The 13,226-nt window shown below is 35.7% G+C and overlaps 1 protein-coding gene across 4 annotated transcripts in view; it reads left to right on the forward strand.

Moving 5' to 3' along the window:
* The window catches only part of Scel (sciellin), a 94,474-nt gene that overhangs the window by 69,657 nt on the left and 11,591 nt on the right, over window positions 1–13,226 (forward strand). For all 4 annotated transcript variants that reach the window (XM_046447124.2, XM_046447140.2, XM_046447143.2 and 1 more), the window contains 5 exons: window positions 41–100; window positions 239–295; window positions 7,965–8,027; window positions 11,592–11,684; window positions 12,572–12,643. In XM_046447124.2, coding sequence (XP_046303080.1) covers window positions 41–100; window positions 239–295; window positions 7,965–8,027; window positions 11,592–11,684; window positions 12,572–12,643 — 345 coding nt within the window. The remainder of the gene's footprint in view (window positions 1–40; window positions 101–238; window positions 296–7,964; window positions 8,028–11,591; window positions 11,685–12,571; window positions 12,644–13,226) is intronic.

Below are 13,226 nucleotides of genomic sequence, written 5' to 3' on the forward strand. Positions count from 1 at the left end.
TTATCACTAAATGCTCTCTTTCCTTTTTTTTCATTTAAAGAAACCAAGATCTGGATAACTTCATCAAAGTGAATCCTGTAGTAATCAGAAACAATCAGAGGTACTCAAATAAAAGCAGTTAATCCCATTTTGATCTCTCTGTTGTCCCTGGATGACATGGATTTGTATCATGGCTTTATTGATTTCAACCTGCAAAACATTTCACTAACCTGAATTTTTCTTTGTCTCTTTTAAATAGCCAAGACCTGGATCATCTTATTAATGTGAAACCTTCAGCTCTGGAGAACTCTAATCGGTAAATGGCCTTGCCTGATTATTTTGACATATTCCCAAGGTTCTATCTAGGGTAGGGATTTTCTTCCTTTTTTGAAGAAGGCTTTTAGTTTTCTTTAGTGTTACAAATAAGGATGCATTTGTAGCCCAAGTGTATCCTGTCTACAAGGAAACACTGCACTCTTCTGGAATCAATTGAACTACTTTAGAATCAGTTCCAGGCTTCTTCTTTACACTAACAACTTAATATTTGTTGTCTACAGGAAGCAGAGTTTCAAGACTGAAATGAAAAGTGAATAAAATTAAATAAAAGAAAAATATTTTTGAAGAAGTTGAACCAATTTGGAAAAGAAATTTAGGGTCTTTAGAAGCTTAGATCTACAATTTGTCTAGGCTTGCCAAACATCATAGCAGATTTTAATCTTGAACTTCCACCTTGAGTTTGCTATTTTTATATCATGTCTTCCACTCAAGGTGCTTTATTAGTATATAATAAAGTGTAGATGATTCACCTGTGTATACTGTATTGGAAGTTCAAATCATTCTGCTGACTTGATATTTTATCATAATAAATAATAGCTGGGAATCATAGCCCAACATTCTGAGATGAAGACCATAAATTATTTATGAAAAAGTACTTTGAATCCAGTCGGAGAAAAGGGCAATGTAACACAGTAATTGGCCTCTTAAGCTTTTCTACGTCAGTGCTTCATTTTTCTCTTTCTGTTTCTGTGTTTTTATCACTGGGGTCTTGGATCTTGGAAGACAGAAGGCAGCTGGAGAGCAATTGCTACTTGGAGTGCTCGCTGAGCCCCTGTGACTTGCGATTTATATACATTTAGTCCTTACAACAACACCCCATGAGAAATATTCTAGTATTTTGTGGAAGAGGATACTAGAACTCAAAGATACTTAGTAGCCCTCTCAAGAAAGAAAACACCTCCATCTAACTGTGTCTGATGTCACTACCTAGAGGGAGAACAGAAGATCTGTGTTTCAATGCCCACCGACACTCTTCTTTCAACCTTTCATATTCTTTATTCCCCTGTTTTCCCTACATATAGTTAAAGGGCTTTTTAAATTTTTTAAATTTTTTAAATTTTTATGGATCTGGGGGGTTGAACCCAGGGCCTGAGCATGCTGGGTGAGCACTCTCTCACTCAGTTACATCCCTAGTCCTTGAATGGAAATGTTTTAATGGTTGAAATAACAAGAAACTTGTGATTTAGATCTTGCCACTGATAATTATATGGAAATAACTTATTTAAGTAGAACCATTTCTTCATAGTGGTATTTGTTAGGGTAGACTTTTCTTTATATTAGAAATAGTCCTAGAAGGTTTCCAATCATGTTGGAATTTCCCTCTCTCTATTTCTCTCTGCCCCCCTCCTGCCCCCCACTCCCCCCCCCACCCCGTTCTCTTTTCTCTGCTGCTCTCCTCTCCCCTGCCTCTGCCTCTCTGGCAAGTGTGCTACGTTGACAATAGCAACATAGCATTTGCTTTTCATTTACTTGCAAGAGACTAATTTTACAAAAAGTTGTATTTCAACAACTCCTAAACAAACATACATGGAAACAGGACATTTTCCTCCCACAAGTATGATTACTACAAAAAGGAAATTTAAAAATTCATTATCATGATCTTTTAAGATGGCATCTTGGTCCACAAGAAGGACTTGTGCCTGATTATTCTTTGGTCGCACACCAGATTTGATGATTATCAGCCAGGAATTCCAAGAATTGTTACAGAGCAGATAAATGGGAAATACTGAACTCTTTGAAAAGAATGACTTCATTCAGTGGATACAGCCACCTGTATCTATCTATATTGCAGCCATGCTGCCCTCTTGATTTTAATGCAGGTAAAGAAAAAAAGGTATTTTAAAGCACCTCCTGGTAGGAAGAACAGCCACAAGGCACTTTTACATCAATTCAGTGAGACACAAGCACTGATTATTTAATAGTATAACAGCAGTGAATCAGAATCCTTTTATGTGACTTTGCTGACATCTCCTGCAGCTGTATATTTAATTCACAGTTAGGGGCTGAATAAACTTCAATCATCTATCAGAATGTAAGCAGGCATCCCTGAACTGCTTCTTGGAACACAACAACCAGAACAAATGCAGATGTGCACAGAATTTTTATTTATTCAGTGAGAAATTGCCTGACTTTTAGCAGCAACATGAACCAACATTTGAGAGATTTTCAGTTATCTGTAGCCTATAAACTGTTAGACTAATTATTAAAACTGAATTTTTGCTCCCGAATGAATATAGAAAAGCACACCTATTCATCTAAGGCTTCCCAGTGAGAAAAGGCATCATTCACGTAAAGCAGAAAATAAAAAATAAGTTCTATTTGTGATTTTATACTTTCATCTTTTTAAGGGCTATTTGTTAACATGTACCTCCAAGTTTTTAGTTTTCCAGCAACAGAAAAGTTCCTTCCTGTCTTCCTACTGGTTATTTCTCCTATTTCTGTTCAAGACATAAACTTGGGGAAATCCTCGACTCTTGCTTCACTTCCCATGATCAATCAATCAATCACTTTGGTGCTTCTCCTCATCCTTTTAGGAAATGACCCCAGTACTGCTGTCATCCAGACTGCTGTCCAGTCTCCTAAGGGTTCCTCTGCTGCCAGTCTTACTGATGTCCTTCAATCACTGTAGCTGATCTTCTTAAAATCCAAATCTGATCCTGTTTTTCTAATTAAAATCCTTCAGCGGCTTCCCGTTGCCAATAGGTCATGACCCTGCCGCTTAACCTGGTTTTCAAAGCCCATCATGATCTGGCCTCTGCAGGCTTTCCCACCCCAACTCCTGTTCCTTCCCACTTACAAGTAAACTCTATCCACCGGCCTCTCACTGGACTGCTCTTCACTCCTCCTTCCGTGTTATTGCCTGGATAACTTCTACTTACCCTTCAGGTACAGTGTAGGTGTCTCTCACTCAGGTCCTGGAAAGCCCTACCCACCATGTGTGCACCATCCTCTAGATGTTCTCATGCTCTGTCCTTCCTGTCCCCTAACATTTGTCCCTTAGAGAGAATTATTATTTAATCCTCTATCTCTCTCTGCCTTTAAGCTCATTAGTGTCAAGGACTGGATCCGTCTTGCTTATTCTTTATACTGCTTAGCACAGTGACACAGTATCTGGCACATATGAGGTTAAATATTCTGTGCATTAATGACTAAACCTCAAATTAATCAGTGCTTTATGATAGTCCAACTAGATAAAACCTTTTGAGACAGGACCTCACTAAATTGCTGAGGTTGGCCTTGAATTTGAAATTCTCCCACCTTGTGCCCCAGGCCCCCCAGGTATCTGGGATTATAGGTGTGCACTGAAACACCCAGTTGTTCACAATAATCTTAGTGAATGTTGGTGAACAAGAGCCATTGAAGTTAGAAATTATATTTTATATTTAAAATACCTAAATTGTCCAACTTCTCTAAAGATCTCTTAATTTCTTTAATAAGACATCTTTGTTGAAAAAAATGTAAAAACATGTAAAACTGGGCTCATTTTATTATGTCAATAAATTGAGAATTATACTAGTTACTTCTTTGTACTCTATATTCCTTTCAGGGAGACAAAAATTCCTTTTAAACTATAGTCCAATGCCTAAGATTTAGTTCCTGGCATACAAGAAATACCATAGTAAAAGTTTTATATGGAGACTCTTAATTTTTTAAGTGTGTATGATACTCTGCAAAAGCAAATTAAGTTAGCTCTATAGAGAGAAGCATATTGCCACCTATTAATAAATACCTCCTATACTCACACAAGAGGAGAAGAACAGTTAGAAGTGAAGTAATAATTTTATCACATCAAAACTTATCCTAGGAAATGTCTATAGCAAGAGACGTAATTTCTTGGTCCCCAGAATCTCCATTTCCCCTGCTCAGTAACTATACTACTTAATGTGGCAGAGGAAAATAAATCACCTGTGGCTTTGCCCCATAGATAACTCCTATTTTCTCCCCAATGCTTGAAATCCACATTTAAAAAATTATTACTGGTTGCAATGATTAATAATTTGCTCTTTAGCAATCTATGAATCTATAAAGAATCAATGATTTCCTTGAAATTAATTTAACTGCTTGTAAGCTATAAGGTCTTCCTTTTGCTACAATTACAATGGGAAGCGTTTGGAATCCCTTTGCTGCTCAAGCCTGCAGCATTTGGCTTGAACTTCTATAAAATCTATTTTTCACGCTTTGACTCACAGTTCTTCATCTTTCACTGTAGTGTAAAAGACGTCATGCAATAGATGTGGTGTTAATTAAAAAAACAAAAATTATTTTCACATCCTTTGACTTGGGAAGTGTATGGGTAGTCTGAACTGTATTAGATCTTCTGATTTAGCTCATGATACCAAGAGAGTGAATAAGCAAGGCAAATATACATTTTGTGCTTTGTGTGTATGTATGGAGAGGACTGGGGATTTACAACTGAGCTACACCTCCAGCCCTTTTTATTTGGAGACAGGGTCTTGCTAAGCCTTAAACATGTGATCCTCCCTCCCCTGCCTCCCAAGTTGCTGGGACTCAGGTGTGTGTTACCAGGCTGGCTCATTTGGTGCTTTCCATAAATGTTTGCTTTAAATATTAGTGTAGCTCATTCAGCTTAAAATTTTATAGCCCACTCAACCAAACTTGATATGTGGTATTTAATGAAAAAAGAAAAATTCTATGAAGCCATTAACAATGTGGTTTGTTGATTCACACCACTTTGGGAGCATGCTTCTTCGAAGGCTTACGTGGGCTTCAGTTTTTGTCTAGTTTAGTTGTTGGATTTGTAAGATTCTGGCTTCCTCTTCTTCCTGAAGTTCAAATTCATTTTTTCTCCCTCTTAAAAGAAGCTATGGCCCGTAAGAGTTGAGTGAGAGGTGTACACAGAGCAAAGGTGCAGTATCTGCAGCAATCTTGAGTGGGAAGTGCCAGAGGAATGGAGAATGTCCACCATCAAGCAGAGAAATTAGAAGTAATCACCTCGTGAGGGAGAAGAAGTCTGAATTCATTTGTTAGGATTGCATTTACAAAGGACCACAGACTGGATGGCTGAAAGATAGAAATTTACTTTGTTTGGCTTTGGGGGCTAGAAGTCTGAGATGAAGCTGTCAGAGGGTTAATTCTGTTTAGGCCAAGAGGGAAGAATCTGTTCCAGGCCTCTCTCTTTGGCTTGTAGATGGCCATCTTTACCTTTCGTCTTCACATATTTATGAAGCAGCTACTCTGTGTAAGATCATGTTAGACCTACCCTCAAGTTGTAATAAAAGTGATCAGCTGCCTTAAATGTAGTGCAAAGTTTTTCCACTGTTGGCAGTAGAGGGAGAATGACTTTCCAGGACAAAATTCTGATTTTCCAAGATTCATGTGTCCTGGTGATCTTTCCCGTGTACTGCTGCCATTCATCCAGTTTGTTGTTATAGGAAACTGGATTATGGATACTCCATTTAATTTTATTCCTTCATTCCTAAGTATTTAGTGAAGTATTATTCGAAACATTAAGGGAAGGATCACTTAATGTCTAAGGCCATTAAGGTGGTACAGCAGCCCCTGATACCAAGAAGGAAGCTCCAGAAATTGATGAAGACTATGGTGGGGGTAGGAAAACCCAAAGCCTTCTGTCTCCATTTCTAAATTTTCAGGAGGTGAGCTGGGAGATTACTTTACACAGGTTTAGCTGTCAAGTTGAGAAATTCAATTTAGAATTTTTTTCATTTTTAAAATTTGTTCTTTTTAGATGACCATAGAATATATTTTGATATATTATGCATACATGAAGTATAACTTCCCATTCTTGTGTTTGTACATGATGTGGAGTTACACGGGTCGTGTATTCACATATGAACATAGGAAAGTTATATCTGATTCATTCTATTATCTTTCAACAGAAATTCAGTTTAGAATTTGATATCATTCAGATCAAAAAACCTAGTGATTTTGATACTTCTGGGCTGCCTCTGAACTATCATACTTTTTACGTACACAAATTGGAATATTTCTACTGTAATTCACATTAAAAAGTAATTTACCCCAAATTTTTGCATTTTCAAAAGCATGCAGCTAGTATTTTAAAAGTAAGGTTTAAGTGTGGCTATTTAATAGTGCCTAATTTCTATCGTCTATCAATTACTGATGTGGGCTGAGGATGTGGCTCAAGCGGTAGCGCGCTCGTCTGGCATGCGTGCGGCCCGGGTTCGATACTCAGCACCACATACAAACAAAGATGTTGTGTCCGCCGAAAAGCTAAAAAATAAATATTAAAAAATTCTCTCTCTCTCTCTCTCTCTCTCTCTCTCTCTCTCCACTCTCTCTTAAAAAAAAAATTACTGATGACTTGGATGTTATATAAAAAGTATTAAATCTCACTCCACATAAAGATGAGAATGTTTATAGTTTCTTTGTCCTTATCAATATTAATTTTGTGAGTACAAGTCTATGTATTTATTTCACATATTGCAACTTTAGTTAAACTCAGGGCATGGCAAGGTCAATTTTAAGAACTGGAATTAATTCCAAATATGTGAAAATTTAGGATACAAATAACAATAAAATGTAGTCCCTCAAAACTGTGAATCAGTAGTGCTCCTGCATCTCTACACTTCCATTAGTTCTAATTTATGTAAGCCTATTCAATTCACCCACAAGTGTGCTCACTGTGCCCTAAGTTTTATTTTTCATCATGACTTGAAAGATTGGATATTAGTAACTTCCTTTACAAAATGAAGCTTAAAAAGTTGACTAATTTGCCCAGGGAAGAAAGGGAAGAGATGACCCTTCTTGATCTGACTCCTTAACAATGCTCCTCCTCAGTAGAGTTCATGACAGACAAAGCCTTTTCCAAACTCATGAAAACACACATATCCCAGGAATTTTCAATGTTATACCCAATATATAAATAGCTGGCATGCAACTAACATATCAGAGGACATCGTATCTTATGAAAACTTGTGAAATCATTAATGGAGCCCAAGGTTTAAGAATCCAATCACTCCATTTATCCTTCTTATCATAAATTATTGACTAACATTTTGGGTTAATGTCTTATGTTTTGATTATTCCAGAAGTCTGAATGAAGACTCCAAGAAAAATTCAAGAGTCGATTTTAGGTGGGCAGGTGATATGGCCTTAAATCTTGACTTTTCCATAAATTAGTTTATTGGTCTTGGAAAATTCAGTCTTTCTGAGTCCTAGATGCTGTCCTGTATGGTTTTGTGAGATCTGAAAGAGATCATGTAAAAATATACAGTTAGAACTTTGTGATTCAAACTTAGTCCTCATTAAATGTTAACTGACTGTGAATATAAATCAATGGTGTCTTTTCAGGCAAGACTTCCCAAACCTTCCAAAAAACATATAATTTTTTTTTTTTTTTTTACTTTTCTCTCACAATGTAATTCACACTTTCTTTTCTTTTTCCTTTCTTGCTTGCTTTCTCTTTCTTTCAGTCCTGGGGTTGAACCCAGATGCTCTGTCTGCAAACAAGCACTCTACCATGGGGTTCCATCCAACCTGTGCTTTCATATTTGATCCACTAGTAGTTGGGCCAAATAGCTCAACATCCAATTTCTGATCTTCCATACACTTTATAGACCACAAATCACTATGTCTAACATTATGTACTAAGGTTTAATTTTTTAACTCTAATATGTGCTTATTTTCCAAAATTGTGTTGTAACCAGAGACCAGGACCAAGAAAATTTAACTGAAGAAAATTCTCATGTGTCTGAAAAAAAGAATGGAAGGTAAGGTTCATTATAATTTACTCTCTTTATTATGAGTTTGCCCCTGTGTGCAGTGTGTAATCTTAGAAGATTTTCTGGGGACTTGACTGTATTATTGTTTTTAAAAATAAAGACTATCTAAATACAAAAAAAATTATGGTACCAGTTGCTTAATAGCTGATACAAAAAAATTAACAAAATTCTAATTCTGTTAGACTTTCTCACTTAAGGCCTGCTGTTCCATTGCTTAGTGTAAAAGGCGTCATGGAAATTCAAAGCTCTTTATGTGGTCTGTGAAGATTTATTTTTACTTACTGTTGCTTGGTAGGTCTTCAGAGATGCAGAGCACACTCTGAAAATCTTTTCCTTGGATACCTTGTGCTAAAAAATGCACAAATTGCTCACAGCCACAAAACAGAACCTAATTTTGAAATTTCTTTACACCACAAAGTATAAGAGCTTTAAAACTGTAATGCCTTATTTGCTAGTATTAAGAAAAAATAGGATAAAAGCAGTATTTCATTGTTATTATCAGTGTTTAAATTGGGAAGGAATTAATAAATTTTCATGTTTAGCAATTTTCCCCCTAAATGTAAAAGAAGCCTAAAAATACAATATATTACTTTTTTAAAAAAATATTTACCTTTCTATGGCATTTTTCACTTTCCTGGTGTGGTGGTGGTGGTGGTGTGTGTGTGTGTGTAAGGAATAATATTTTCTGCAGACAGTAGAAAAGCTTGGGAAAAAGCTGACTCACTTTTTTTCCCCATAATGTCTACAAAAGGCTCTTGAATCTAACAGACAGTTTCTTTCTTTTCCCTTAATTGTCCAAATCATCTTCTGCCATCTTTTATCATGATCCTAAGAAAGCCTTTGATAGAATGAGGCAGGATAATTTTTTCAGTAGGATCTGCTTATTCTGGAAACCCATTCACTATTTTGGGAACAGGAGTGGCTTACAATTAACCAAGCTCATTCAAATATTATTTGAAAGTGATTGAGGTTTGAAATAAAAAAGTAAATAATTCTTAATAGCTGCCATTCTGACTGGAATGAGATGAAATCTTAGTAGTTTTGATTTGCATTTCTCTAATTGCTAGAGATGTTGAACATTTTTTCATATATTTGTTGATTGATTCTATATCTTCTTTGGAGAAATGTCTGTTCAGGTCCTTGGACTATTTATTAGTTGGGTTATTTATTTTTTTGGTGTTAAGATTTTTGAGTTTTTTATTCTAGAAATTAGTGCTCTATCTGATGTGCACGTGGTAAGAATTTGTTTCCAATTAGTAGGCTCTCTATTCACCTCACTGATTGTTTCTTTTGCTGAGAAGAAGCTTTTTAGTTTGAATCCATCCCATTTATTGATTCTTGATATTAATTCTTTTCCTATAGGAGTCTTATTAAAGAAGCTGGGGCCTAATCTGACATGATAGAGATTTGGACCTACTTTTTCTTCTAATAGATGCAGTGTCTCTGGTCTAATTCCTAGGTCCTTGATCCAGTTTGAGTTGAGTTTTGTGTATGGTGAGAGATAGAGGATGTGAGGGGAAAGGCACAGTGGGACTGCAAATTGGTGCAGCCAAACTGGAAAGCAGTATGGAGGATCCTTGGAAAACTGGGAATGGAACCACCATTTGACCCAGCTATCCTACTCCTCAGTCTATACCCAAAGGACTTAAAAACAGCATACTACAGGGACACAGCCACATCAATGTTTATAGCAGCACATACCTAAACTATGGAACCAACCTAGATGCCCTTCAGTAGATGAGTGGATAAAGAAAATGTGGTGTATATACACAATGGAATATCATTCAGCATTAAAAGAGAATAAAAACTTGGCATTTGCAGGTAAATGGATGGAGCTGGAGAATATAATGCAATACCAAAAAACCAAATGCCAAATGATTTATCTGATTTAAGGATGCTGATTCATAATATGCTGTGGGAGTAGGATAGAAGGATTAAATGAACTCTAGATAGGGCAAAGGGGAAAAGGGGAGGGAGGTAAAGTAAGGGAGGATAGGGGTAGGAAAGACAGTGGAATGCGATGGTCATCATGACCCTAAGTACATCTATGAAGATATGAAGGATGTGACTCTACCTTGTGTACAACCAAAGATATGAGAAAAATGTGCTCTATATTTGTAATAGGAATTGTAATGCATAAAAATACCATTTATCAAAATTGTTAACTCTAGAAAACCTGCTTTCATGTGCCTTTAGAACAAAACAAAAAGCCAGCATCTTCTCCATGACTTCCACTTAGAAAAACACTGATGTTATGTAACAAGTATCTTAACAATAAAAAATTCTACTCAGAAAAAAGTAAATAATTAAGTATAATTAAGGAACTTCCTATTTAATATGATTTGAAAGGTGTACCAATTTCATTTGGGCTTGTTTATGAAATGAGGTTTCATTAGAAGAATTAATGAAGAGCTAACACAGTCACATGGAGGGTTAGGGCTTCAATATATGAATTGGAGGGACTACAATAGTCCATAATAGTACTGTTTTCAAAGCCTTTCCCTCTTCTGTTTGTGGATTTTGCAAACTGTTTATTTTTTATTTTATGTTGCTGAGGACAACACATATTTCAATCTCACTGATAATCTTTGTTCTTTGAAGCTATCAATTTTTTGTAACTGGGTTTTTTATTGTGTGTCATATGATTTGAATATTTTTAAACAGTTCCAAGTTAGGTTTACTATTCCTGGAGTGACATATTGTAATAATCATGTTAAAAATCTAATACAATTAATTCTACATTTTCACTACTTAGTATCATTTAAACTTAGTCTTATATGTTCATGAAACAGCTGCCTTAAAACCAGAGGTGATTTTCTGTATGTCAGAGATGATATGTGAACAAATGTTCTCCTCTTCTTTAAGAGCTTTCTGGAAATGGAAAGAACAGCCTGTTTGAGAATGATAAGGCTTGATTAAGATCTGAACTCTCCTGTAGGTTTTCATGTCTCTCCTGTGTCAGAGTTTGCTAACATGGAGGTAGAGAAAGAGCTAAAATGTTCACTATTCTTGCATTAAGAATTTCTTCTGTTCCATAGGAAAAAGCAAATGTGTCTCCACTCTATGGTGACATTTTTAGATTAGCAGATATCTAGGTCAGAGTTCTTCTGCAATCTTCAAAGTGTTGCCTTTCATTAAAAGCAAAATGGAAACTGGAATGTCTCAGAGCAACCCCTGGATCATTTTCATTAAGTTGATAAATTCTCAGATATGTTGTACCATGGGAAGCTTTATAAAATGACACTGCTGGTGTGAAAATGTTGCAGGAATCTATTTCTGATGGTTTCAAGCCTTGATAAAAAGGTATTCTGTCCTAGCAGCAGACAATGTGGCATGTGCTTGTGGATATTCTTAAGTGTTAAAGTCTGGTTTCTGTGAAGGGAGAGAAATAATGAGTGTACTCTATGTATATCTGTGCAGACATCAGATAGTCATAGGTAAAGTAATGTTAATTGTAGGTAAAGTAATATTAATTGAACAGAAGTTTAATAAAGCAAAAAACTTTTAAGTGACTGATTTTAAGTGCCAAGTACACTATGTTTACTCTCTCAGGCTAGGTGGCCAAGTCAATGGATTCACCAAAACTTTGCACAATGAGTCTACGAGAAGCACTTCCTATTCCTATGAAACCAAGGACAGCTTCAGGTATTTAATTGATTGTACAATAAGCAACAGGACTGTTCTTGTTTGTTTGTTTATTCTGGTACTGGAATTGAACCCAGGGGTGATTTGTCATTGAGCTACATCCCCAGCCCTTTTCACTGTTTATTTTGAGATGGGGTCTTGCTAAGTTACTGAGGTTGGCCTCTGACCCTTCCTTTGAAATGAAGACATTTCTAATTTTATCTGGGGTTATATGTATATAACATTACATGGAAGTGTTATTAGCAACTTGGTTTTTTATTGGAACATCTGGATAGGAACTGTAAAATACATTTTTTCCTTAAGAAGTCTATAATTACAAAAAGCATGAAATTGTGATATTAGTGGGTTTTGTTGTTTTGTTTTGTTTTGCAGTACTGGGGATTGAACTCAAGGCTTTGGGGTGCTAAGCAAGCTCTCTGCCACTGAGTTACCTGTCCAGCCTTAATGTTGGCATTCTTTAGATAGATCTAGATGCTTCATTAAATTAGATGCTGTTATGATAGTTAAATTATGATTCATTTTTATTTGAGGTTTATGGGGAGAATTGTGGGTAGGAAATATGAATGGGACATCAGGGAAAGAGACACTAAACACATTACACAGATATTGAAAATAATCTTCACGCTCTGAGCAGATTTACTGAATGACTGATTTTCATGCTAATACTCTGAAAGTAGGTCATCACAGTGGAAGTTAAGAACAAAATAGGAGAAATAATAAAATTTTGCAGAATTTAATTAATAGCACTTTAACATGATTTCCACAATTATAGTCTAGAAGAAAGACACACAACATTACTTTTTGCATTGAATTGGATAATAGCCTTGTTGTTTTTATTATTCTTATACATACACTTTCAACATGAAGTAAAATGGTTTGTATTGCAGTTCCAATGCTGAGACCAGGCACACAAGACCAAAGGACACTGTTGTGTACACAAGGACCTACGTGGAAAACAGGTATTAGAAATATAATTAAAATATATTTTTTTGTTTTATAATTTTGAAATGGTCTATGTTTAACAAAATAAGACCACCTAGAAATGTATTAAGGTCTAGGCATATAGTACTGCATTTTCCTTTTTTTAAATTTATTTATTTATTTTTTTAGTACTGCATTTTCCGATATTAAGTACTTGATAAATAATGATAGTCACTGGATGAGCTAAGTGATGGTTTAATATAATACATGTGTACATAATAGGATTATCATTTGAAAGCTCTCACATAGACATATGTGACCATATGGTTTAACAAGCTTTGTAAACTACACAAATATCCCAATACTAATTTGAAGTCCCACTTTAATTAAATGGTTTTGTCTATTGTTTATCTCTAATCTGAAATAAGGGGTATAACTTTGAGCAGATATATTTTGACCCAAATTACAAAGAATGGATGTCCCATGAAATCTGCTTATTGGCATGATGGATTTTGAGGAAAATGTCAAATAAGGTCACAAATTCACAGCCCATTTGGTTTTCAAGGAGTATGAAAACAAGCATTGCCGTAATTGTTGTGTAATCTAATGGTTGGACACACC

The sequence above is a fragment of the Marmota monax genome, unplaced genomic scaffold, assembly GCF_021218885.2.
Source record: "Marmota monax isolate L192 unplaced genomic scaffold, Marmota_monax_Labrador192_F-V1.1 WCK01_AAM20220418_F8-fsc00043, whole genome shotgun sequence".
NCBI lineage: Eukaryota > Metazoa > Chordata > Mammalia > Rodentia > Sciuridae > Marmota > Marmota monax.